The sequence below is a fragment of the Scyliorhinus canicula genome, chromosome 7, assembly GCF_902713615.1.
Source record: "Scyliorhinus canicula chromosome 7, sScyCan1.1, whole genome shotgun sequence".
NCBI classification, from domain to species: Eukaryota; Metazoa; Chordata; class Chondrichthyes; order Carcharhiniformes; family Scyliorhinidae; genus Scyliorhinus; species Scyliorhinus canicula.
The window spans coordinates 172465015-172490844 of record NC_052152.1 but is presented as its reverse complement, the minus strand read 5'-3'; the positions used below and the strand labels follow the sequence as shown (position 1 = coordinate 172490844).

Below are 25830 nucleotides of genomic sequence, written 5' to 3'. Positions count from 1 at the left end.
ACAACCTCACTAGCGCTGCCAGGGTAAGTGCCAAGAGGGTGCCCCCGGGTCACAACCATCCCTCCCCCCCCTTTACTTAATCACCCACCTCCCCCCCCGGCACGGGGGGGTGGAGGGGGATTGGGGCAGAGTGGGTGGAGGGTGGTTCACTAAGTAGTCACAGACCCAGCGCTCTGGCCCCCCTGGAGAGATGCAAAGGTCTTGTTACAACTTGACCCCCAACCTGTGCCAGTATCTGAACGGCCTGCTGATACCTGCCGTATTGTAATGATCTACCTATGCCCCCTCCCCCAACAGGACAAGACCGCTCACAACACTTGTGAGCGGAACAAGACTAGAGGGGGTTTGCCCGTTCTGCACCCCCTCACCACGTTTGAGCAGAGGGCACTGGACCTTGTTGGGGGATCTGCCACCCGGGAGATCGCGCAATGCGAGGTTGGCAGAGCTGCAACAAGTGAGACAACCCTGCATGACAAACACCGCCCATCCCCCATCCTCTGTCCCATCACACACCCTGCCCACTGGGATACCTCCCCCATCCTCTGTCCCTTCACACACCCTGCCCACTGGGACACCTCCCCCATCCTCTGTCCCTTCACACACCCTGCCCACTGGGACACCTCCCCCATCCTCTGTCCCTTCACACACCCTGCCCACTGGGACACCTCCCCCATCCTCTGTCCCTTCACAAACCCTGCCCACTGGGACACCTCCCCCATCCTCTGTCCCTTCACACACCCTGCCCACTGGGACACCTCCCCCATCCTCTGTCCCTTCACACACCCTGCCCACTGGCACACCTCCCCCATCCTCTGTCCCTTCACACACCCTGCCCACTGGGACACCTCCCCCATCCTCTGTCCCTTCACACTCTGCTCACTGGGACACCTCCCCCATCCTCTGTCCCTTCACACACCCTGCCTACTGGGACACCTCCCCCATCCTCTGTCCCTTCACACACCCTGCCCACTGGCACACCTCCCCCATCCTCTGTCCCTTCACACACCCTGCCCACTGGGACACCTCCCCCATCCTCTGTCCCTTCACACTCTGCTCACTGGGACACCTCCCCCATCCTCTGTCCCTTCACACACCCTGCCCACTGGGACACCTCCCCCATCCTCTGTCCCTTCACACTCTGCTCACTGGGACACCTCCCCCATCCTCTGTCCCTTCACACACCCTGCCCACTGGCACACCTCCCCCATCCTCTGTCCCTTCACACACCCTGCCCACTGGGACACCTCCCCCATCCTCTGTCCCTTCACACTCTGCTCACTGGGACACCTCCCCCATCCTCTGTCCCTTCACACACCCTGCCCACTGGGACACCTCCCCCATCCTCTGTCCCTTCACACCCTGTCCACTGGGACACCTCCCCCATCCTCTGTCCGTTCACACTCTGCCCACTGGGACACCTCCCCCATCCTCTGTCCGTTCACACTCTGCCCACTGGGACACCTCCCCCATCCTCTGTCCCTTCACACTCTGCCCACTGGGACACCTCCCCCATCCTCTGTCCCTTCACACTCTGCCCACTGGGACACCTCCCCCATCCTCTGTCCCTTCACACACCCTGCCCACTTGGACACCTCCCCCATCCTCTGTCCCTTCACACTCTGCCCACTGGGACACCTCCCCCATCCTCTGTCCCTTCACACTGCCCACTGGGACCGTCCAGCGCCCGGCCGAGCGTCTCTAAATAACCCGTTTCATTCTCTTCCCTAGGACTTGATGACGAATGACCAGGGCCATCTGCCTCCAGGCGGAGACAGGCATCTGCCCCCACCGCACCCAGGGCCACACGACAGAGGGTGCCCGATCAGCGGGGAGTCCCATCCTCCCCCATTGAATCTGTGGAGCAGGACGCCCAGAGGGCGGCGATAGAGGGAGAGAGAGAAATGGCCCGCGAACACCCTGCGGCCTCTCAGTGGGTCGATGACATAGAGGAGGCGTCAACCCAAGACGACCTCGAGCTTGCGGCACAGCTATCTCCCACACCATCCACCATCCCAGAGACACTCACCCCGGTTGGGCTATTAAGTGATGAGGCTCCTGGGTCACAGTCTGGGTCACACATCACAGCTGAGCAGGTACAGCAGGTGGAGGTCGGAGCAGCCGAGGGCCCGGACTGGCGGAGGGCAGGCCAGGCCCAGCATCCAGCTGGCTCCCAGACGTTTTCCGAGTTCCTGGAGTTTCTCAACCTACCCACACAGCCGATGCATCAAGAAACCCAGGGACACAATGACAGGATGAGGGCTGTCTTCCAGCATCTGCAGACGCAGTTAGAGGAGTCGAACCGCGTCCAGGAGCAGGGAGTGGTACCGCTCATGGCAGCAACCCAGGCCTACACCGCATGGGTGGCATCCGCGGTGGAGGCAATGGGTCAGGTTATGCAAGGCGTTGGGCTTAATGAGCACGCGTCATCCTCGGCCCTGGACAGGGTTGCCCTCTCACAGGCAGCAATGCGCCAGAGCCAAAACGACATTGCCGGCGTGCTGCGGGCCTTGGCCGAGTCTCAGCAGGTCATGGCCGAGTCCCAGCACGCCATGGCACAGTCACAGCAGTCGATGGCACAGTCCCAGCAGTCAGTCGCGGAGAGCATCAACCGCCTGACACACGTGCTGGATGGCGTCGTGCACTCACAGGTTGAGATCGCACAGTCCCTGGCGGGAATGTCTAACATCCTGGACTCCGTCTCTGCAAACCTTCGGATCCTGGTGGATACCGTTGCAGACCTCCAGGACTGGCAGCGCCAGGTGTCAGTGGCGCAACGGGGCACCTCCACGCTCGCATCTCTGTCCCACAGTGAGGCCCGTGGGCCACCGGGCTCCCCGAGGGAGGAGGAGGTTTCGGGGCCCGTCCCATTAACTCCATCACGGGACGTCCCGGAATTCTCGGCCTCCCCCCATCCCATCCCTGGTGCATCGGGTGGGCAGCGGGCAGAGCAGGGTGGCACAACGTCACCCGAGACGCCCGCAGAGCAGCCTGGCCCACCAAGGCCGGGTCGCCCCAGGCAACGCTTGCCGAAGGAGAAACAAGTCGAAGGGGGCGATTCGCAGCAGTCCTCCTCCACTCCTGCTGTATCATCTGGGGAATCACTGAGACGTAGTGGTAGGGCCCGTAAGGCAACAAAGAGAGACACAGAGTAAGTTGGCACGGCTAAAGGGCACAGTTTAGTTGTAGGGGCTAGGGCATCTGTAAATTATTGTTAACATTAAACGCACTGTTCCACCTTACTTGCAATACCGTGTGATTGTTCCACAGCCACAGGGATGGTGACCGAGTGTCGCTGTGATTGACGAGCGGTGAAACTTCGTGCCGGGTGTGCAGTCCCTTCCTCTCCCCCCCACCCCCTCCCACAGCTACCCCACGCGGGCACGTGATGGAGTGTCCGTGACGAACTCAGCGGCCACCAAGGTGGATGGTTCAGCTATTGCCATGGGTCAGACTCTCTCTAACGATTCTGAGCTCACAGCTCATCGCAGAGCGGGCTGCCATCATTCCACATGGCACTGATCACACCCGCTGATACAGCCATCAATGTTGTGCCATACTGTCTGGACCCAGTGGTAAGGGTGATGTCGAATTGGAGCAGTGTACACGGAGAGGGGGTGGGGGGGGGGGGGGGGGGCTGTGGTGGTGGCAGTTGTGTGTTGACCCTCTGCACGACTGGCGATGCAGGTGGTGGTTTGGTGTTCAGCGGGGACGTCGCATGCGACGCGTGAACCGTGCTGCCACCAAGGCGTCGTGTGCCCGCCGTCCTCGCCGGGTCTGTCGTGCCGCCTCCTGGGCATCACCAGCACCTGGGTCGTGTCTGCGTGCTACGCCTGCCACTCCGCCAGCCTCCTCCTCCTCCTCCTCCCTCTCCTCCTCCTCCTCTGTGCTGGCACCACTGCCACTGGCTTCTCCCTCCGCCTCCTGCAGCAGGGCATCTCCCCTCTGCATCGCGATGTTGTGCAGCGCACAGCAGACCACAACAATGCGAGCAACCTTGTCTGGCTGGTACTGCAGGGCCCCTCCGGAGCAGTCCAGGCACCTGAATCTCATCTTCAGGAGGCCAAGGCAGCGCTCCACCACACCCCTGGTTGCTGCATAGGCCTCGTTGTATCGGGTTTCCGCATTGGTCTGAGGCCTCCGTATAGACGTCATCAGCCAAGACCTCAGCGGATAACCCCTGTCGCCCAGCAACCAGCCCCTCAGCCGGGGGGGGGGGAAAACGTCCCTCAAACAGCGCAGGGATGTACGACTGTGCCAGTATGTAGGAGTCATGCACACTGCCTGGGAACCTTGCACAGACGTTCATGAACCTCATGTGGGGGTCGCATACCACTTGGATATTCATGGAGTATGACCCCCTCCTGTTTGTGAAGACCTCCCTGTCTCCTGCAGGCAGGCGCATGGGGACGTGAACACAATCGATTGCACCCTGCACCATCGGTATCCCGGCCACGCTGGCAAATCCACGAACTCGTGAATCTTGACTTGCTCGTCCTCGGGAAAGGTGACGTAGCGATCGGCGATGGCAGAGAGGGCGTCGGTCACATCCCGGGTGCACCTGTGCACGGATAACTGGGAGATCCCGGAGAGGTCCCCGCACGGAGACTGGAAGGAGCTGGTCGCATAGAAGTTAAGAGCAACCGTGACCTTGATGGCAACCGGGATCGCGTGTCCTCGCCCCGTTCCACGTGGGGCGAGGTGCGCCACGAGGTGACAGATATGTATCACCGTCCGCCTACGCAGCCGGAGTCTCCTCCTGCAGGTGATGTCCGTCATCCCACACTACCCCTCCTCCGTCTCCCACACTCCCCCCCCTCTGTCTCCCACTTCCCCCCTCAGTCTCCCACACTCCGTCTCCCACACTCCCCCCCTCCGTCTCCCACACTCGCCCCCTCCGTCTCCCACACTCCCCCCCCTCTGTCTCCCACTTCCCCCCTCAGTCTCCCACACTCAGTCTCCCACACTCCCCCCCCTCCGTCTCCCACACTCCCCCCTCCGTCTCCCACTTCCCCCCTCAGTCTCCCACTTCCCCCCTCAGTCTCCCACACTCCCCCCTCTGTCTCTCCCACTCCCCCCCTCAGTCTCCCACTTCCCCCCTCAGTCTCCCACACTCAGTCTCCCACACTCCCCCCTAGGTCTCCCACACTCCCCCCCCTCCGTCTCCCACACTCCCCCCTCCGTCTCCCACTTCCCCCCTCCATCTCCCGCTTCCCCCCTCAGTCTCCCACACTCCCCCCTCAGTCTCCCACTTCCCCCTCAGTCTCCCACACCCCCCCCCCTCCGTCTCCCACACTCCCCCCCTCCGTCTCCCACACTCCCCCCCTCAGTCTCCCACTTCCCCCCTCCGCCTCTCACACTCCCCCCCTCCGTCTCCCACTTCCCCCCTCAGTCTCCCACTTCCCCCCTCCGCCTCCCACACTCCCCCCTCCGTCTCCCACACTCCCCCCCTCAGTCTCCCACTTCCCCCCTCAGTCTCCCACACCCCCCCCTCCGTCTCCCACACTCCCCCCCTCCGTCTCCCACACTCCCCCCCTCAGTCTCCCACTTCCCCCCTCCGCCTCCCACACTCCCCCCTCCGTCTCCCACACTCCCCCCCTCCGTCTCCCACTTCCCCCCTCTGTCTCCCACTTCCCCCCTCAGTCTCCCACACTCCCCCCCTCAGTCTCCCACACTCCCCCCTCAGCCTCCCACACTCCCCCCCTCCGTCTCCCACACCCCCCCCCCACCCCGCTCTGGACCCCTCTCCCGTTCTTGGGGATGCCTTCCCCGTTGTGGCCAGACTCCAGCAGTGCGCTGAGCTGTGCGCTGAACGGTGCGCTCACCTCCTCGAAGCTCTCGTCAGCCAGCACGAACTTGAAAAGCAGGTGTGTTGGCCGGCGTGAAAACATTGTGTGATGACGTCGGGACTTCAGCCCATCTGGGCCGGAGAATAGCGGGGGGCCAAAAAGTCGGGCTTCTGGTCGTGTCGGGGGGTCTGTCAAGGCCTTTGCCGGGAATGCCGACGTGTAGTTTGTGCGGGGTTCGGAGAATAGCGGGAGGGCGTCAGACCGGCGTCGCCGTGAAAATCGGCGCGGCCCGCTATTCTCCGAACCGGCGTGAGAGTGGAGAATCACACCCATGGTCTATTGATCCAGGGTTCCACTCTGGGACCTTAGCTGTCCTTTAGTAACATTAGCTGGGATCGTACCAATGGCTCACACTATTGACAGCTCACATTGGTTACAAACTCTTTGAAGTGGGACTATGAATATAACTGCTTGATTTCATGACGGACTAAAGGAATATAAATGTTGTGAATTTGAGTGTTTCTTTCCAAATAATGAATTAATCAATACACGCTTCATAACTTTATTTAATCTCAACATAGGCATTGAGGTCTGGGTGAGTTAGCATGAAGAGCAAAGCGGAGTAGTTGGGAGGGGGGGTTGGATGGTAAAGGAGCAATAAAGGGCAGTGGTTGGAGGGACATGTTAGCATGCAAAGTATGATGGGGGCATGGGAGAAATCAAATAAATTGAGTACCACTCAGTTCTACCCCCACCTCCCACGTCCCAACCAAGAGTTCCTTTATTTCACGAAAACCTGAAGGTTCATTCACCCTTCCTGGGACCAACCCAAAGGTGAGCCACAGCCCTCTGGAATTAACTTTAATTCTGCTTAGTTTTCCAGCCATCCTCCACAGTAAAATTCTATGGGGATCCTCAAATCAGCTTTTTCTGGTGTGGTGATCCTCCACCTTTTCTTCATAAACCTCCTCCATAATAGTCCTCAATACCAGGGCCCTGCAAGGCTATGTACTTAGCCCCCTACTATACTCCTTACACACATAACTATGTGGCAAAATTAGGCTCCAACTTCATCTACACGTTTTCCGATGACACAACCGTAGTGGGTCAGATCTCAATCAACGACATGTCAGAGCACAGGAGGGAGATAAAGAACATAGTGGCATGGCACAATGACAATAATCTCTCCCTCAATTTCAATGAAACTATGGAGCTGGTCATCAACTTCAGGAAGTGATATACCCCTGTCTGTATCAATGGTACCGAGGTGGAGATGGTTGACAGTTTCAAGTTCTTAGGAGTAAATATCACTAACAATCTGTCCTGGTCCTCCCACATCAATGCTACGACCAAGAAAGCACAACAATGTTTATACTTCCTCAGAAATTTAAGTAAATTCTGCATGTATACATTGACGCTTACCAATTTTTATAGATGTACTACAGACGCATCCTATCAGGCTACATCACATCTTGGTCTGGCAACTGCTTGACCCAAAAACTGTAAGAAACTACAAAGAACACAGCCAAGTCCATCAAGGGAGCCTGCCTCCCATCCATTGGCCCTGTCTACACCTCCTGCTGCCTTGGGAAAGTAGGCAGTAGAATGAAAGACCCTCCCAGCAGGGGTATTCTCTCTTCCAACCTCTCTCTTTGGGCAGAAGATACAAAAGCTTGAGAATACACACCAATAGATTAAAAACAGTTTCTTTCCCACTGTTCCCAGAATGCCCCTCTTATGGACTGAACTGATATTTCTACGCATCCTCTCTACTGTTGTAGCACTATATTCTTTATGCTTCACCTGATGTCTATGTTTATGTATTTACATCATGTATTTATCACAAGTTCTATGTTTTCATGCACGTAGCGACCTGCCTGGACAGTACACGGAACAACACTTTTCACTGTACCTCGGTACACGTGACAGTAAATCTAAAGCTAAAACTTAACTATGGTTGCCATGGATCTTTCTTCAGCTTGCTAGCAGATACCCAATTTCCTATTCACAGCTCTTTAAGCTCTTTAACTCTGCTGGCTGCTTTCTGCCGCAATGGTCTGCATAGATCTCTGTAGCTTTCTCCCATGAGCTGTTTTTTCCTCATAAAATCCAAACTGAGATTAAGCCCCATCCACATTGCATGCATTGAACAATTAAGTAACTATTTTCTCTGCTTGAATTGCAGGTCTAACTGACAATCACTTGTTGGCTCTGTCAATCTGGTAAGACATAGTTCACTGCATGGCAAAGCTGCAACTGCCGCTTTCTTCTCCAAACTGAACGTCTTGCTTCTGTCAGCAAACACACAGATAAATGAAACAAATCCCCCCTTGAATGACTATCTCAATGGCAACATGGCATGCGTTGGATGGTTCAAACAGAAATGCAAACAGTCAATTTTACCTTCAACACAATTCTTTGATTCTGTAACTCATGTGAATAATTTCTATCTCTTATAGTTTTTTGATTCTCTTTCTCAGAATTGCAACCTATAGCTTGGCTTAGGGAGATAATAATACATATCCTGGTTCTCTACCAAGAGGTCCAGAAATGGGTTACCTATTGTTTAAGTTTTAATTTTCACTATCAACTCTTGACATTTTAAGAAATTAAACCCAGGCTTGTTTGATTTTTACATTTGGGTTGTTTATCAATTTTGTAACCAAGCTTTTTCCATTTATCGAAATCACTTTAATTTCCAACCTAAAATGTTATATTCTAAACCTTGTGAATTATGAACCAGATATTTGTCACATAGTACATATAATGTCAAACTCAAGTTATGCAAATTAACCCCTTCAAGGACTTTCATACTGCTCATCTCTATAGTCTTCTTGCTCCAACAGCAACTAATAACTTAGTGTTACCTTGTCTGAGTTAATGGCACTCTTTCCTTTGAGTCAGAGTTTTTCGCACATAAGCCACAAAATAATTTAAGTATAGAATCTAGGCTGACACTTCTTCATAATTCTGAACAAGCACTGCTTTGTCAGCAGTACTGTGGCATTAAATCAAGGCCTTATATCTCCACTCAGGCGAATGCGAAAGGTCACATACCATTATCTTCAAAGATAAGCAAGTAGTTTTCTCAATGCCCCCGACCAGAATTTCTTCATCAACCAACTCCACCAAATAAAATAAGCCTATCGAATTATTCATTTGCTGTTAGTGGTCTCTTACTGTGCGCAAACTGGCTGCAATGTTTGCCTGCATAATAATAGCGATTGCACTTCAAAATTACGATCCATTGATTGTGAAGGACTTTGGGACATCTTGAGGCTATCAGAGGCATTATGTAAATGCAAGTTTATTCTTTAGTGTTTCAAATGTTGCAGCAATACCAACACTGCACTGTAAATGTAGCCAGTGCGATTTTAAAAAAAATGTAGACTTCCTTATGTTCAACCCTAAAAAAACTGTAAGTACTGACTCAGTTAGCCAAATATCAACCATAAGCCAGTAAAGTCAGTCTTAAATTTCACTATAAAAGTAAAAACTACCAACATTTACTATGCTTGATCGTAGTACACGGTCCACTGGTGCATTCTCGGTTTGTCAAATGCAAGTTATAACTACTCAAATTCATTGAATTTAATTACTGTGATAGTACGTCACATAAATATTTGCAAGTAAGATTGTAACAGTCCTATGAATCCAAGCAACCATTAGAAATATCAGCACAGTTTTTTTTTAAGTAGAATACCCAATATTCTTTTCTAATTAAGGGGCAATTCAGCGTGGCCTACCCTGCATATCTGTTGGATTGTGGGGGTGAGACCCACCCAGCACAGGGAGAATGTGCAAACTCCACACTGACAGTAACCCAGGTTCGAACCCGGATCCTCGGCGTGGTGAGGCAGCAGTGCTAACCACTGCGCCATCGTGCCGCCCCAGCACAGATTTTAAGAAGTTATTGATGTTCGCAAGGTCCACAGACAAATTTATCTACAATTTGAATCAAACCACGGAAAAAGTTGAACTAAATCAAAAATGCATTTAGTTCAGGAAAATCCTACCCCAACTGAGAAACAACAGAAGCAATTGCATTTCTAAAACTCCATTAGGCTGCCATCATGGAAATAGGTGCCATCGGGTAACCTAAAATGTTGCAACTAGGGGTCACTGCTGCACAACCATATCTGACCTTGAAATTTCCTTAGAATGTGAGATGAAAGTTTGAGGGGGAAAAACTGTCAGGAAGATAATAAAGTTATAATCAGTTCCAAATCCATTGTCGAAAAATAACTCCTTCAGATGGATTAACCCCATCTCATACCGCTTAGATTTCTGAAATTATAGGCAGTCTGCTAGGCTACAGAGATAGCTAGAGCATTCGGAAAGTGGCTTTTTATTTTGAAATACTTTGCTGCAGAGCAAATGTGAAGGAATGCAAGACAGTCCAGCAAAATGTCTAATTAAAACAAACTGAGCTGCACTGTAATGTCACCTATCTCCACCGCTGCAACATAGCCCAACTGCATCCCTGCAGCAGATGATCTACTGTTGAAGCCACCATTCATGCTTTGTAACGTCTAGACTTGACTATTCCAACACACGCCTGGATGGCCTCCCACGTTATATCCTCCATAAATTTGAGGTAATAAAAAACTCATTCATCTATCACCCTTGTACTCACTGTCTTACACTTCCTCTCGGTTAAGCAACACCTCAAGTTTAAAATTCCTATCCTGCTATCTCTGTAATCACCTCACAATCTTTTGAGATATCTGTGCTCCCCTAATTCTCGCAGCCATGGATTTTACTTGTTCTACCATTATTGACCATGCCTTCAGCTGACCAAGTCCGAGGTTGTGGAATTTCCTCTCTATATCTCTGGACCTCCCAATCTCCCTTTCTTCCTTAAATACACTCCTTAGAGTCGTTTTTTGACTGGGCTTTTGGTTATGTCCTCCAATTTCTCCTTATGCTGCTTGGTTGTTTGACACTGTTTCTGTGGAACAGCTTGGAATGTTTAGCTACAACAAAGATGCCATATAAAGACATGTTGCTGTTATTGTTGCAGTAAAGCATTGAATACAGGCAACTAATCTGGCCATGGTTTTTTTTAACAAGCAAATGATTGATCAATTCTCCATTGTTCAGTGCCCAGTCTGAAGTGCAACTTAAGGCTTTGCAGTTTTCTGATCTTAAAATATGATGTTAACATTTAACAAAGTACGCTAATCTTTCCTACTATTTGAAGTCCAGAATATCCAAGCAACAAAACTTTAGAGTTTGGGTTGTACTTAGAAATTTATATTTTGGCCTGGTTTTCCACAATGACAGTGAGACTCTCCATTGTTGCGAGAATGGCAGAAAGAGGAGGCCGGTCGTCCAAAGTCCCACCACTGGACATGGCACTGACAGCCACCATTTTCACTGGGTGGGAATGGGCTCAGGTCACATGCACATGCGCATTTTGTGGAGACAGCTTCCCATATAAAACAGCAGCTGCCTCCACTCATGCCTAACTTTGGTGAGCCAGGTATGTAAAACACAATGGGCAGTGCCAGGCCTGGTGGGAACAGGTCTAAACTTTGTGGAGTCTTTGGTAGAGGGTCCTTTTGGAGAGGTAGAGTATCCCTTTAGCTATGGTCCTGCACACTTTTGAGAGATCATGGGCGGAATTCTCCGATCCTGCACTGGGTTGGAGAATCGCCCGGGGGGGGGGGGGGGGGGGGGGGGGGGCGTGAATCCCGCGACGCCGCTCCGATGCCGGGCTGCTGATTCTCCGGTGACCAGGGAATCAGTGCCAATGGCGGATCCACGGACGCTGTGGTGCTGGTCGGGGGCTGCTGCACGATTCTCCGCCTTGGCCCTGGAGATTCTCCGCATGCGACGGACCGAGTCCCACCGGTGTCGTTCGCGTGTGGTCCTACCCGGTGGGACCTCGGCATTCTGGCTGCGGGGGACGTCCTGGTGGGTGGGGTGGTTGAGGTGGGATCCGACTCGGGGAAGGCCTCCGCGGTTGCCAGGCCCGCGATTGGGGACTACTGATCGGTGGGCGGGCTAATTCCGGGGGGGGGGGGGGGGGGGCGGTCTATGTTCCTCCGCGCCAGGCCCCTGTAGGACTCCACCATGCTGCGTGGAGGCCGGCGCGGAGACGGCGACCGAAGTGCATGCGCTAACGTCGGCCGTGGCACTCATGTGCGGACCCGCGCCAGCCGTGATGCGTATGCGTGGACCCGCGCCACCTGTGCGGGGGCCGTATCGGCAGCTGGGGCTGCGTGAAGCGCCCCAGTGCCATGCTGCCCCCTTGTGGGTTGGGGGAGGGATCACTGCTCCTAGCGGCCAGGTAACAACATCGTAAAATGCTCCGGCGTTTGCAACGGCATCAACACTTAGCCCCATTATCAGAGAATCCCGCCCCATGTACCCTTTGGGGGTGGCCAGATGCCGTTTTGATGAGGTTAGGTACCCCTTGGAATGGTTAAAGGTTGGCATTAGTGTCCAAATAAACTGTAAAGGCAACTGCTAAGGCATTTAAACACCTGCCCTTTAAATCTTAAAAAACTCTGAAGTGTTTTTTAAAAACTCACTGCTTGCAATTTCACCCTGACTGGCATAAGCCTGAGAGTTACCATTACTGAGTGGTGCTGCATGACTGATTTCACAACTTTCATTATCACAGTAGGGAACCTGCCATTTCACAGTTTGATTGACAGATCCAAATGGTTATATACTCTTTGAAGTGGGACTATGAATTGCAATGCTTTTTTAAAATAAGGAATTAGTCACTTGAATGAAATGTTTGTCCTTAGAAAGGATCATATAACTGAATGAATGTAAGTGTAGCGAATGGTTTTTATGAATGACTTTTTAAATATTAAATAAGTCTGCAATAGAAATTTGGAACTTTACATTACTTAACTTCAGCATGGGTCCTGAGGTCTCCCCATGTGAGTTTACATGGTAAGTGTAAGGGGAAAAGGTGGTGGATGGAGGAACATATTCTGGCATGTGTTGAAATTGGGGCTATAAAGGAGTGGACTGAGGGCATAGATTGGCTTGGAGAGTTTGAGGGACCATGGGGCGGTGGTTTTGGGACATTAAATGACATAGAGAATATGAACTGCCATGGGGGGAAAGTAGAAGGGCATGGGTGGCATGGAAGATATGAGGACCGATTGGGCTATTTGAAGTCCCAGATCTATAAGGTCTCATGCCGAGAGCCCTTCTCCTCCCTCCTCCTCAACCACTTTGAAAAACTTGTCCTCTTCTGTGTCACTCATCTTTCCTGTCATGCTAGAGGCGACGAGGAATAGAAACTACACCACGAGTATCTGGAGTAAGTAGTCTGAGCAGAAACAGTGAAGTTAGAACCAGGGTCTTCACCATGTACCACATCAATCTCTTTGGTCTGTACCAATTTTAAAATGGAAATACAAACCACCAAACACTTCTAATTCAACAGCTGCTAATATAAATCATTCAGATGTTAATTGCATGTTAATTGCATTCAGTTGTATGCTGGTGGTGGGCATAAACTGGGGAATTACTTGTGTCTAGGTTTCTGTAACAGTGGGCCTGTTGTGCAGCTTTCAAGTACAGCACTTAATTGGTAATGCTTTGCAAAAGAGGTGTAAATAAACATGGAATAGATTGATTGGTGAGTTAGGAGGTGATCACCAACTGGCTTTCTATGATATAAACATCAGCATCTAACCTGAAGTGATTGATGATCCCTTTAAATAGCACTGGAGTTGGGGGTTCCTTATTGCTGCTGAATGCATGCACAGCTATTCAATGTTAAGAGAATGCAATAGCCTCTGCACTGAGGTTGTAAATTGAAAACTAGCATAAAATCAGTGTTACAATTTGCCTACTCTGCATATTTCAAGCACATGATCCTTAAGTTAGCACAACTGACCTACCCAAAATAGCAGTTGGCACCTCCCATTTGGCACGGTTGCCATTTTGGACATGAAACAGCTTAGCACTGAAAATGTAGGTAATATGGATCTGAATTCTGTGGCTTAAATTCATGGAATGACAAACCTTCCAAGTGCAATGGATGGATCAATCATAGGTATCGGTTGGGATTCTCCCCAAACCGACGGGGTGGGTACACCGGCACTGAGGAGTGGCGTGAACCACTATGGCGTCGGGCCGCCCAAAAGGTGCGGAATCCTCCGTACCTTCAGGGGCTAGGCCGGCGCCGGAGTGTTTGGCGCCTGCGCAGGGGGGTTCTTCTCTGCACCGGCCATGGTAGACCATTACAGCAGCCGCCGCGGAGGGAAAGAGTGCCCCCAAGGCACAGGCCCAACCGTGGATCGGTGGGTCCTGATCGCGCGGCAGGCCACCGTGGGGGCACCCCCCGGGGCCAGATCCTCCCGTGCTCCCCCGAGGACTCTGCAGGCCGCCCACTGTCCAGGTCCCACTGGTACGGACCTGGTTTGATTTACGCCGGCGGGTCTGGCCGAAAACGGGCGGCCACTCGGCCCATCGCGGGGCGGGTTTTCGCCAAGGGGGGGCCGCTGCCAGCGGCAGCTGACTGGCGCAGCGTGATTCCTGTCCCCGCCAAAACCCCGGTGCCGGACAAATCGGCAGCTGGCGTCGGGCTGGCGGGGCGGGATTCACGCCGCCCCCCGGCGATTCTCCGACCTGGCCGGTGGGGAGGGGGGGGGGGGGGCTCAGATAATCCCGCCCATTATATTTAATTAAGCTTAATGAAAGATCTAGCCATCTCCGGGATAATAGGGAGCTATTTTGGCAATTAAATTGTCAATTGTCATAATACTGCACGGTTTTACAATGGTTAGCCCTGCTGCCTCACAGGGCCAGGAACTCTGGTTCAATACTGGCCTTGGGCGACTGTGTGGAGTTTGAACGTTTTTCCAGTGTCTGGTTGGGTTTCCGGTTTCCACCCACAGTCCAAAGAACATAGAATCATAGAATTTACTTTGCAGAAGGAGGACATTCAGCCCATCGAGTCTGCACTGGCCCTTAGAAAGCGCACCCTACCTAGGCCCACGCCTTCACCCTATCCCCAGGACCCAGTAACCCTATCTCACCTTTTGGACACTAAGGGGCAATTTAGTATGGCCAATCCACCTGACCTGCATATCTTTGGACTGTGGGAGGAAATCGGAGCACCCGGAAGAAACCCACGCAGACACGGGGAGAAACTGCAAACTCCATACAGACAATCACCCAAGGCCAGAATTGAACTGGAACTGAAGCTGCGATGCAGCAGTGCTAACCACTGCGCCACTGTCAAGATGTGAAGGTTAGGTGGATTGACCATTCTAAATTGCCCCTTCGTGTCCAAATATGTGTGGGTTAGATGGCATTACAGGACAGGGCGTGGGAGTGAGCATAGGTAGGGTGCTCTTTCAGAGGATCAGTGCAAGCTCGATGGGCCGAATGGCTTTGTTCTGCACTGTAGGGATTCTATTCTATCCTAGAAGAATTGGGGCAACATCATGAACCAGATTAAATCAGTAATCTATATAAATTTTGGTCTGTTATTGCCATGAAATAATGTGTTGATAGACGCTGACAACTTCCTTGTTCATAGAAACAGTCAAAGGACTCATTCTGTGTTTTGAATATGGGCTGCTACAAACCATTGGAATAGTTGCCCAGAATCATTCTTAGCTGGCCATTCTATTGTCATAAAGCTTTCAGTAATGCTAACTTACACTGTGTACACTGAAACCACTGGACAAACCTAAAGTCTGCCCACTTGTTCAGTTCAATGCATCTCAAATGTGCTTAAGAGATCATAAACATCATTTGCGTTGTGGCCAACCCTAAATGGCATTAAGGGAATCTAGAAAATTCACTATCATTAGATAGGACATACTCCCAAAGTCAGCTGCAGTGTCAACTATAATAATCCTAATAATAATTCACCAATCACTGAACTGAATGCGATGGTACTGTGAATCAGCAAAAAAATTGCTAAGAAACCGTTTTGTGTCAAATATTTTAAGTAAACAATACATAAATCTCCATGATAACAAATATTGTGCACAAGTATGAGTAGTTAAGAACAGAGACAAGAACAAATTCACAAAAAACACGCCAAATCATATTATCAAATCCAAGGCTATCATTCCCACCAGTGATTTTTTTTAAAAACCCACGACTTCAAAATGTTTGAAAAACTGATTAATATTTTTGTTACCTCATTATTAAGTGAGTTTTAGATCATTTTCACACTTCAACATTTTTTTTTTCAGTAGGGGCCCTGGGTAATCTCAACATAGATATCAAGTAAGGCAGATTTTACCAGATAAGCACGAGCCATTTAATATTGAGGTCATCGTTATTTGGTTGTCCCAAACAATAACATTGGATTACAAAGAATTGCTTCAAAGAGAAGCAATATTTTAGCCTATTTTGCACTGCAGGTTGCTTAGATTGGATCAAAGGTGGCAAGAGTTGGGCAGCACAGTGGCACAGTGGTTAGCATTGCTGCCTATGGCGCTGAGGACCCGGGTTCGAATCCCGGCCCTGGGTCACTGTCCATGTGGAGTTTGCACATTCTCCCCGTGTCTGCGTGGGTTTCACCCCCACAACCCAAAGATGTTCAGGGTAGGTGGATTGGCCACGCTAAAATTACCCCTTAATTGGAAAAAATAATTGGGTACTCTAAATTTATTTTTTAAAAAGGTGGCAAGAGTTAATGTATCAACACAAATCTGACTCTATCATAGAATCGTAGAATCTCTACAGTGCGAAAGGAGGCCATTCAGCCCATCTAGTCTGCATCACCCCTCTGAAAGGTACCCTTCCTAGGGTCAGACCCCCACACTATCCCCTTAAACCAGTAACCCCGCCTAACTTAACCTCTAACCTTCTGGACACTAAGGGGCAATTGAACATGGCCAATCCACCTAACCTGCACATCTTTGGACTGTGGGAGGAAGCCAGAGCATCCGGAGAAAACCCACGCAGACACGGGGAGAAAGTGCAAACTCCACACAGTCACCCGAGGCTGGAAATGAATCCGGATCTCTGGAGCTGTGAGGCAACAATGCTAACTACTGTGCCGCCCAACTCTCTTAGCCTGGCAACAAATTATATTCTACTTTTCATGACTCCACAGTTATTTGTATAATACAAGTTTACTTCACTTGCAATGTCAACAATAATAATCCTGGTAATAATTTACCAATCACTGAATTGAATGTGATGGTACTGTGATCGACAAACAAATGAAAAACATTCAGCTTATTAAAGAATTCAGTGGTAGCTTAGTCAACAGAAGGAAAGTTCATTGGGTAAAGGTGGGTGAAGGCAAGTGAAGGTTGGGAATGTTGTGTGTCACAGGAATAACAGGTGATGGTTCGCACTATGGGAAGGGGGTGTAAGGACTGAGGTACGTTCGAAGCTAGCACAATCACACCAGTCAAAGCATACGGAGTGGGTGGAGACAAGTAGGCGGCACCTGAGACCCAAAAGCAGACAACTAGAAATTATTTTTGATATATTAAAATTAACTTTTGTTACTTTCCTATTTTTGTTACATAAGTGGGGCATTAAATAGATCCTAATTTAGAAAAAAATATATTATCCCAGACAACAGTAGTGAAATTAAATATCACACTACTAATTTTAACTGTTGTAGGCTTACTGTGTTTTGTTCGCTCAGGATCTTCCTCAGGAAATGATATCTGTGCCTTGCCTTTGCTTAGGTCATTAGATGTCTGAGTTTCTTGAGCTTCAGTAGTGTTTGTTAATTTGCTGTCTCTGTTCCGTGTTGCACATTCCCCATTCTCAGAGCGCTTGCTTAATTCTCTCTTCTGTTGTTTGGACTTTTTAGGTGAGGTTTCTGCATTTTCAGTAGCCCTGAAACGTAAATAAACTCTTTACTTATTAGGTCACTTATGCAATTGGCGACCACTCAAAAACGGTGCTTCTGCCCCCGGTGCTCATGAGATCAAAGTTTATTCTCAAATGCTTCACAAAAATAATCTTCCTTATTATTGCACAAAATCCTAAGACCAAGTGAAGTATTCAGTTGTTGGCCGGAGGATAACTCGACCTAGGCAGGGAAAAGAAGAAGGCAGGTAGGAGGAAAAAAGGATGGAGAACAAGATCTGATGGGATGGAAATGGTGATAGGACAGTAGTGGAGAACTGCTGGAGAACCATCAACCAGTGAAAGACACGCTTTGATCTGCTCAAAGGTTGCTGGTTTTCCAGTGCAAAAGAGCTGTCGGCAACCGAGTGTGTCACACTGACGCATTCCAAGGTCCAGGACCAAGTGCTGAGGGATGCACTTAAGCTGCGGCTGAGGAACAATGGGAAAGGTCCATTGTCTAAGGATCTCCTGTCACAGTCTACCGAAGGGCTAGGAACCATGTAAAATACCTTAGGCCGTGTGGACTACAGGCTGTCTGACATTAAATGCAGATGTGCATTGTGAATATAACTTGCAAAGGTAAGTATATCGAGGCACCTCATACACTATATTGAAAGGTGATCTGTACTGCATTTCAGGTAATGTCAAATTTAAATATAGAATGTACTTTTACAACTCTTTATGAATACACTATATTTTTGGATGGGTGAGAGACAGAGGGGAGCATAAGGGAATGGATTGGAGAGGGAGGAAAGGGAAGAGGAATGGGAGAGAAGGTAGTTGAGGAGAATTGACAGGCGAAAGGGAAAGGGAGGAGTAGGATGGAGTGGGGAGGTGGCACAAGAGGGATCAGAGGGGGAAAGGCATGGAGGAGGGAAATTAGGTGCTGCAGCCAAAACATTGCCCACAGGGCATGGGGATTGGCAAGGTCCAAAATGTTGGTGGGCGAAAGTAGTGTTAAGAGCTGAGAGGTCAATCAGTAGTGGCAAGCAACAACTGGAATGCTGTATTGTGGATGGGCTGATATCTTTCTCAGTACTTGCTCACTGAGTGGTGGGAATGAACCAAATTGCTGATCTATGGTGGCAGGTTGAGGGTTTGGGGCCAAAATTTTGCTCAATGGAAGTGGGGGTGGGGGGAGGGGTTTGATGTGCTACAGTGTGGATGGTTTCAGGGCTCAAAAAGCTGATTGGTGAGTGAGGGTAGGCACCAGGATCTTAGCACTTCTAGCCAAGGGAACCTACAAGTGTCTGAAGGACATCTGATAAGGTTAACAGATTGCAATGCATATATTAATCTGATTAAATAGCCAGCAGATGAGTGGGCTAGAAGGCCAGGTCATAAAATGAGCTAATGGGGTTTTTTTATTAGGTAAATGCAGTGGTGGACCAATTGTTGCTCTGAGGAATTAGGCAGGCTTCATTAATTACTTTACCAATATAGCTGCTGGTTAAGACTATCAAAGCTATATGTGGACTCACCGTTTTTGGTCTTAACTCTTGATGCATGATCTTTGGATCCATGGGGTAAAGTTAACGTTTGGTGATGGCGTAAAACTGCCAATAGCAATAGGCCGCCCATTATACACCCTACGCACTGTCACTTTTCATTGGAAATTCAATGGAAATTCAATGGAAATTCATCCAGGGTCGCCTGTTTTACACCCTCACCATTGTTTTGCTGTTACAATTATGTGCATTTAGCATTAAAAAACTCTATAACCAGTATTGGTTATGGGGCAGCACGGTAGCACAAGTGGATAGCGCCAAGGCCAGCGCCAGGGTCCCAGGTTCAATTCCCCGCTCGGTTGCTGTTTGTGCGGATTCTGCATGTTCTCCCCGTCTCTGCGTGGGTTTCCTCCAGGTGCTCCGGTTTCCTCCCACAGTCCAAAGACGTGCAGGTTAGGTGAATTAGCCATGATAAATTGCCCTTAGTCACCAAAAAAAAAGGTTAGGAGGGGTTATTGGATTACGGGGATAGGGTGGAAGTGAGTGCTTAAGTGGGTCGGTGCAGACTCTATGGCCCCCTTCGGCACTGTATGTTCTATGTTCTATTGCAATTAACTGTTTTATTGCAAGATTTTTCAATACATTTTGAAATGGAATGTGCGTCCCAATTTAGCAGCTTTAATGCAATAGATATACAATACCATCTGAATAAAATGTTAAGAATACTTTTTGTGAAATGCATTACTTGCATATTAAATTAAAACAGAGAATTTCAGTTAAAAGGGGTTCAAGCCAAAATTTTAAATTTTGAACATTCACACATTTTTACCCCCTTTACGTTAAACGGTTTTGATAATATGAAAAGTCCCATAAATATATATTAAGCACAATGGGGCGTTAGGCTACTATTATGTTATGCCTCAAAAGTAGAAAAAAGGATAAATATTAAAGCCAATAAAGCCATTTCCAACCCACTCTAAACCATACAAAGGATTAATCTGATACTAAATTCTCCCCAAAACGAACAAACCTTTTTCTTCCTCGACCTCGGGCAACCGCTTTTGTAACTTTCCCATCCACTACTGTTTCCGGTGTTCTTTTATCTTCATGCTTCCATTGTTTATGCTTCTCCAGTTGGGATTTAGAAACAAATGAAGCTTCACATAGAAGACACTGGTGATTATATTTCTTTGAATCAATGCCCTACAGTAAAACAGTCTGGTTACAACAAGTTCAGCCATTATTATAAATCGCTCAACAAACCGATAACTGCAGTTAAGTGGTGTAAATGGGGACAATTCTCAAATAGAGCAGTTGCACCGTTATAAATGAAAATGAGAGGGCAGCATGGTGGCGCAGTGGTTAGAACTGTTGCCTCACTGCGCCGAGGTCCCAGGTTCGATCCCGGCTCTCGGTCACCGTCCGTGTGGAGTTTGCACATTCTCCCCGTGTTTGCGTGGGTTTCGCCCCCACAACCCAAAGGTGTGCAGGGTAGGTGGATTGGCCACGCTAAATTGCCCCTTAATTGGAAAAAATGAATTGGGTATTCTAAATTTTAAAAAAATGAAAATGATACTGAACGTGAAAATAAAATGGTGAATGGTTGTGGAAATGTCAGTCTCTGTAGGTAAACACTATGCTTTTGAATTTCTCACACTATTTCAGCAATGTGAAAATCTGTTCCCTCTGAATTTACTTCCATGAAACTAAGTTAGGATAAGTAACTGGAGAAGCACCATTCCTGATGCCTGCATCAATCTAAGATATGCCGTTGCCGGTGAAAATGATGGCGGCACTCAATTTACTTTCAACAGGATCATTTCAGCTTCCGCAGCCAAAACTGTTGCAACTTTACAGAATGAAAGAATTCCACAGATGCAGCGAGTTATTGACATGGTATATGTCTCCACACATGCACTCTTCTCGAATCCAATAAATCATCTGAACAGAAAATGTTTGACCCTTAAGCTCCATTTTTCAGCAATGCTCTGTATAACGTCACGCAGGAAAACGCTGTCAATAAACAAAGCTGTTGCGATTTGGGAGATGTGCGTGGAAAGTTTTTTACGCAGAGGGTGGTGGGTGCCTGGAATGCTTTGCCAGCGGAGGTGGTAGAGGCGGGCACGATAGCATCATTTAAGATGCATCTAGACAGATATATGAACGGGTGGGGAACAGAGGGAAGTAGATCCTTGGAAAATAGGCGACAGGTTTAGATAAAGGATCTGGATCGGCGCAGGCTGGGAGGGCCGAAGGGCCTGTTCCTGTGCTGTGATTTTCTTTGTTCTTTGATTCATTCATTTTAAATAATCAAGAACCTTAACACTGCGTTAGGCTAGGCATCCAGTCGTCGGTCTGGAGAAAAAAAGCTATTGCTTACAGTAGTAGCTCTCGACTCCACTGGAAAATCCAAGAACCCTTGAATAGGAATACGTTGTGGGTCTGCCTAAATATTCCGGTCATGCTCTCATTTAGGCTGAGGATATCCATACTGCCTAAACTAACAATGATACTGTACCCCAGGAATGTACTGGCATAATGCGCTTCATTTGAATATAGGCCTGGACTTTCCTGTATTAGGTACAGCAAGGCTATATGGTGCTTGCTGGTGTTACAGGGTAAATCTGATAGCAACTTCTATTGTCCATACATAAGCATAGAAATCCAGAGCTTTCTGTCAGAGATACTCTGCTCCTCCATAAGATGTGCTGTTTGCTGATAGACTTGGCCCTGAAATCCCTATAGCAGTGTGCTTTAGGATAATTCCACTAGTCTTGCATGAAAGACAGATGAGAAAGATAGGGATAGTGAATTCACAACTGAAATTGTAACACTGAAATAAGTGATAATGACTAACGAACGATATCACCGGCCCCGAAAATGTCATTTGACAAGTGTGAAGTCTCATTTCTTTGTTAGGAAATTAATGGTGCGAATTAAAAAATGAAAATTACAGTTTTTCTTGTTTCTTGTTTTCTCTTTTTATCTCTCTCCTTTAATCCCATGTGTATGTCCCAATCTTTACTTTTCTTTTTTTTTTAAATTTAGAGTGCCCAATTATTTTTTCCAATTAAGGGGCAATTTAGTGTGGCCAATCCACCTACTCTGCACATTTTTGGGTTGTGGGGGCGAAACCCACGCAGACACGGGGAGAATGTGCAAACTCCACACAGACAGTGACCCAGAGCCGGGATCGAACCTGGGACCTCAGCGCCGTGAGGCGGTTGTGCTAACCACTAGGCCACCGTGCTGCCTCCTTTTCTTTCTCAAGAATGATTGAAACACAATTTATATTTCTGCTTTTTTCACTTCCAGTTTGCAGTCTGCATCTCTCTGTCTCCCCAGAGACAGCACAGATATTGTGTCGAGGGTGCCTCACTGAATCAGATATTGCACTGGTAGAATATGGGCACAATCTATCAGCTGCATTGCGCCAGGCCCGAATACGAGCGCGCCGGTTAGATAACGGACAGGCTGAAATCGGGAACCACGGCGGGTGCCAATCGGTTTCCGATCTAACCAGCCACAACTGTTGGCGAGATTTGGATACCGCCACGGTGTGGCAAGAAATCTATAATCACCAAATAAGACCGATCTCCATCCCATTTACGGGAAGGACCCCCTATCGAACGGCCTTCCATGATCTAACCCCCTCCCCAGCGAGCAGTCACATGGGTGCCGGCTATATAAAAACGTGAAGCTAGAACAATGACTGCTGTGGGGATCCAAGTTGAGTAGCCATCTTTAAAATTGAGCAGTCAGTCCGGGGGCACCAGGGCTGCTGGCCAAGGCTGCTGGGGGGGGGGGGGGGGGGGGGGGGGGGGTTAGAGAGCCCCAGGGCTGGTGGAACGGGGGGACTCAGTGCCCACAAGTCCACCATGCCACCCCCCCAGATTGTGTATACCCATAATGGGGCAGGTACAGCTACTGCCTGTCTGTCCGACCGAACGCCCCCATGACAGAGCCCCATTCTGTGGTAATATACTGACGGTCACTTTAACCCCTGCTGACCGTGGTGGATCTGGTGCACAGTTGAAAGCTATTCAAATGGGGAATTTGCAATTCTAGTAATGTGTGCACCTCAAAGCTCCCAAGTGGATCCCCGTGGGTACATGTTCCATGATGCAGTTGTTACTGCCTGGCATCCCAATCAGGTTGTGACACTTGTCCTGAAATGCGGAGGCATCAACACCACAGAGGCAGCAGTCAACATTAGAATACCAAGAGCTGGGCTCCTGGACTGGGGCCATCCTGGCCACCACAGAATGGGTGTGGACCGAGGAGGGAACCAGTGCCTAGTCCAGGTCACGGTTCCAGCGGGTGACAGGGCTGGGGGGGAGGGGGGGGGGGGGGGGGGGGGGGGAGATGCAAGGTGGGACAGGTAGATGCACCTTTGCTGGGCATGGGGGGATGCCAGGTGTCTGTAAAGGTGCTGGGGCACGTCGCAGTATTGTGCTGGGGTGGTGGATGGTCATCGTGTGTGGGAGGGGGGGGGGGGGGGGGCGGGGGGAATTCCGGGGTAGCAGGCAGGACCGGTGCCAGGGGGCCATTGCCAACTCAGTCATGCGGCCCGGAGGAAGTCGTGGAGCTTCTTACGGCACTGGGTGGCGGTTCTCCTTGTCACACTCCCCATGCTGGCTGCTGCTGCCATTGCCTCCCAGGCGGCACTGGCTGCACTGTGGCTGACTCTCTCAGCCCTTCAGGGGAACAGAATATCCCGCCTGGACTTGACCGTATCCATCAGTCTGGCCAGTTCGGCATCACCGAATCGTCGAGCTGGACTGTGCGATGGCATGGCTGCGTGCTGTCTGGGGTGCACTGCAGGGTCGGTTTAATTGCTGCTCCCCCTCGTTAGCGGGGGATTCTGGGATATAGAATACTGTCAGGACCGCCACAATGAAATTGGCTTTTAATATCCAAGAACAGGTGAATTAGGTTTGGGACAGATATTCAAAGCTAAAAAACCTCAAATACCACCCCAAATTGCCTCCAACCTACTCGCTTATGGGTTTAACTGGAGGAAGACTAAGAGCAGGTCGGCAAATCACTTCCATAAGATATTTTAATTAGGATGGCAGTCTCTGATTTAACCCGTTTTAAAGTTCTATGCCAAGTTTCTCAGCTTCAGGAGACCCAGCTGCTGAAGTGAGAAAAGATCATTGTCATTGCAGCACACCCTGCGACCCAGGAGGAGCAGATGTGGGGCGGGATTCTCCCAACGGGAGTCTAAGTGCCAACGGCATAGTAAAAACCGGAGTGTTTTACTCCGGTGTCGGCGCCCGTACCCAGACCCCTATTCTGGAGCCTCCGTGGGGCTGGCAGGGGAGTGACGCAATTTGCGGGGGCGGGGCCTCGGCACGGCATCAGAGACCCGGCACTGCGTAAAAGACGCAGCACCTTGGGACCTGCGCAAACGCAGTTGGGGCAGCTCAATCCTGCACATGCACAGTTGGGCCGCGCCATCCTGCACATGCGCGGGGACTTCTTACGCGCGCCGGCCCTGACCCAACATGGGGTCGGTGTTCAGGGGCCGGCCGCGGCGGTAAGTAGTCCTGGGGGGGGGGTTGAGAGGCCGGCCGGCCGATTGGTGGGCCCCGATCGCGGGCCAGACCCCCTCGAAAGGCCCCCCCCCGGTGAAGGAGCCCCCCCCCCCCCCCCCCCACACAGGCCCGTGTCGCGTCATTTCGTCCGACGTCACTTCGTCCAACGACACTTCGTCCACGTCTTTTGGTCCAACGTCTTTTTGTCCGCCCGTCTTTTGGTCCAACGTCACTTCGTCCAATTATCCAATTACAAATTAACTCCGTATAAAACCATTTAATTGATAAAATGCAAGTACAATACAGCAAGTGAATTTAATTGCTAAAATGCAAGTAATTGATAAAATGCAAGTTGAAAAATGCAGTTAAAAAGTTAAAAAATCTAAAAATGCAGTTAAAAAATCTAAAAGTTTACTAATTACTTAAAATTCCCGAAATTACTTAAAATTGATGTAAATTGTAAATTCCCGAATGATCAAATATTCCATCAGATACAATGGCTCTCATCACGCTGGAGCATACATGGGTGAATATCCTGCAGCTTATCTTAATAATGTCTGGAGATCAAGCAGCACAAATGCAGAACTCAACCTCAAGAGGCGAAATAGGTGGAGAGGATCCTTGAGCAGTAACATTGAAAAACTAAATTAAACTATTTGTAATTGGATAATTGGACGAAGTGACGTTGGACCAAAAGACGGGCGGACAAAAAGACGTTGGACCAAAAGACGTGGACGAAGTGTCGTTGGACGAAATGACGTCGGACGAAAAGACATAGCACCCACAGGCCACCCCCCCGAGCATTCCCGCAGAGTTCCTGCCGGCAGCAACCAGGGGTGAACGAAGCCGGCGGGACTCCTTCCCCCAGGAGTGGCCGCTCGGCCGATTCGGGCTGGAGAATCAGCGGCCCCGAAGCAGCCGGCGCCGCGCCAAACGCGCTGGCGCAAACGGTGCCGATTCTCCGCACCTCGGAGAATCGGGCACTGGAATCGGGGCTTCGTGGCGCGGTTGGTCCGATTCTCCGGCCCGGCGCGGGGCTCGGAGAATCGCCCCCATGATGTCCTTTTAGCCGTGCAACCTTCCCTCCATCATCGTCTCACCCCATACAAAGAACCATCCCCTCCCCCATACCGAAATCACACCCACTTCTGCGGGGAGTTGCCATGCACGGTCCCAGCGAATCAGCTGGCGGGACAGATATTTGTGGCATAAAGTCTGTGGGGCATCGCTAAGTGCCTGAAT

General features: G+C 49.9%; 1 protein-coding gene across 5 annotated transcripts in view; it reads right to left on the bottom strand.

Annotated features, from left to right (window-relative positions):
• Window positions 1–25830, bottom strand: part of znf512b (zinc finger protein 512B) — a 165865-nt gene that overhangs the window by 50067 nt on the left and 89968 nt on the right. For all 5 annotated transcript variants that reach the window (XM_038803292.1, XM_038803293.1, XM_038803294.1 and 2 more), the window contains exons 5-6: window positions 20079–20251; window positions 17371–17585 (exon numbers count right to left, since the gene is read on the bottom strand). In XM_038803292.1, coding sequence (XP_038659220.1) covers window positions 17371–17585; window positions 20079–20251 — 388 coding nt within the window. The remainder of the gene's footprint in view (window positions 1–17370; window positions 17586–20078; window positions 20252–25830) is intronic.